The sequence below is a fragment of the Triticum aestivum genome, chromosome 5B (genome assembly GCF_018294505.1).
Source record: "Triticum aestivum cultivar Chinese Spring chromosome 5B, IWGSC CS RefSeq v2.1, whole genome shotgun sequence".
NCBI lineage: Eukaryota > Viridiplantae > Streptophyta > Magnoliopsida > Poales > Poaceae > Triticum > Triticum aestivum.
In genome coordinates, this window is record NC_057807.1 from 74098776 (window position 1) to 74099577 (window position 802).

At 48.0% G+C, this 802-nt stretch overlaps 1 protein-coding gene across 1 annotated transcript; it reads left to right on the top strand.

Moving 5' to 3' along the window:
- Positions 1 to 14: 14 nt before the first annotated feature.
- Positions 15 to 532, top strand: LOC123110488 (histone H2B.1-like; the record flags this gene model as incomplete). Its single annotated transcript, XM_044531020.1, is given in 1 exon segment — positions 15 to 532. A coding segment is annotated over 1 exon segment (285 nt), but the record flags the coding sequence as incomplete, so codon positions are not given.
- Positions 533 to 802: the final 270 nt, after the last annotated feature.

Sequence of the window (802 nt, forward strand, 5' to 3'; positions counted from 1 at the left end):
AGGGCAGCAAGGCGAAGAAGAGCGTGGAGACGTACAAGATCTACATCTTCAAGGTGCTGAAGCAGGTGCACCCCGACATCGGCATCTCCTCCAAGGCCATGTCCATCATGAACTCCTTCATCAACGACATCTTCGAGAAGCTCGCCGCCGAGGCCGCCAAGCTCGCCCGCTACAACAAGAAGCCCACCATCACCTCCCGGGAGATCCAGACCTCCGTCCGCCTCGTCCTCCCCGGGGAGCTCGCCAAGCACGCCGTCTCCGAGGGCACCAAGGCCGTCACCAAGTTCACCTCCTCCTAGATTGCATCTGCATTGCTTGTATCTATCTATCTATCTATCTAGTAGCGACTGTAGCTGGTTCTGTTACTTCAGTGCTTATCGACTCTGGTTATCTGGAACTACAAATGCTGTTAGTGCTGAATGGGGAATTGATTGATGGATGATTGCCAATGCTCTGTTGCCTCTTTGGCTGTAACAACTGAATTTGTGCTTCTTTTGGTGAATTGATATTTTGAAAGCAGGGATTCATTTCATCAGTTTGGTGAATTTGGCTGTAACCTGTTCTCTGTCGTTTGCCGAACCTTCCAAAAAGATAACCAAAAGAAAAACATGGATCTTCTAGGTAGGCAAATCTGCAGGCAGCCACAGCATCCTGATTGTTTGGAGCAGAGCGCTCCATCCTTGTCCGGTTGAACATGCCTTTTCTTCACCACAGGTACATAATTTTTCTGAAATCCCTACAGAAGTCCCTGTATAATTAAATATCAGTGATGTAAGTTGTAACTCAGCACCTTAAACATTTA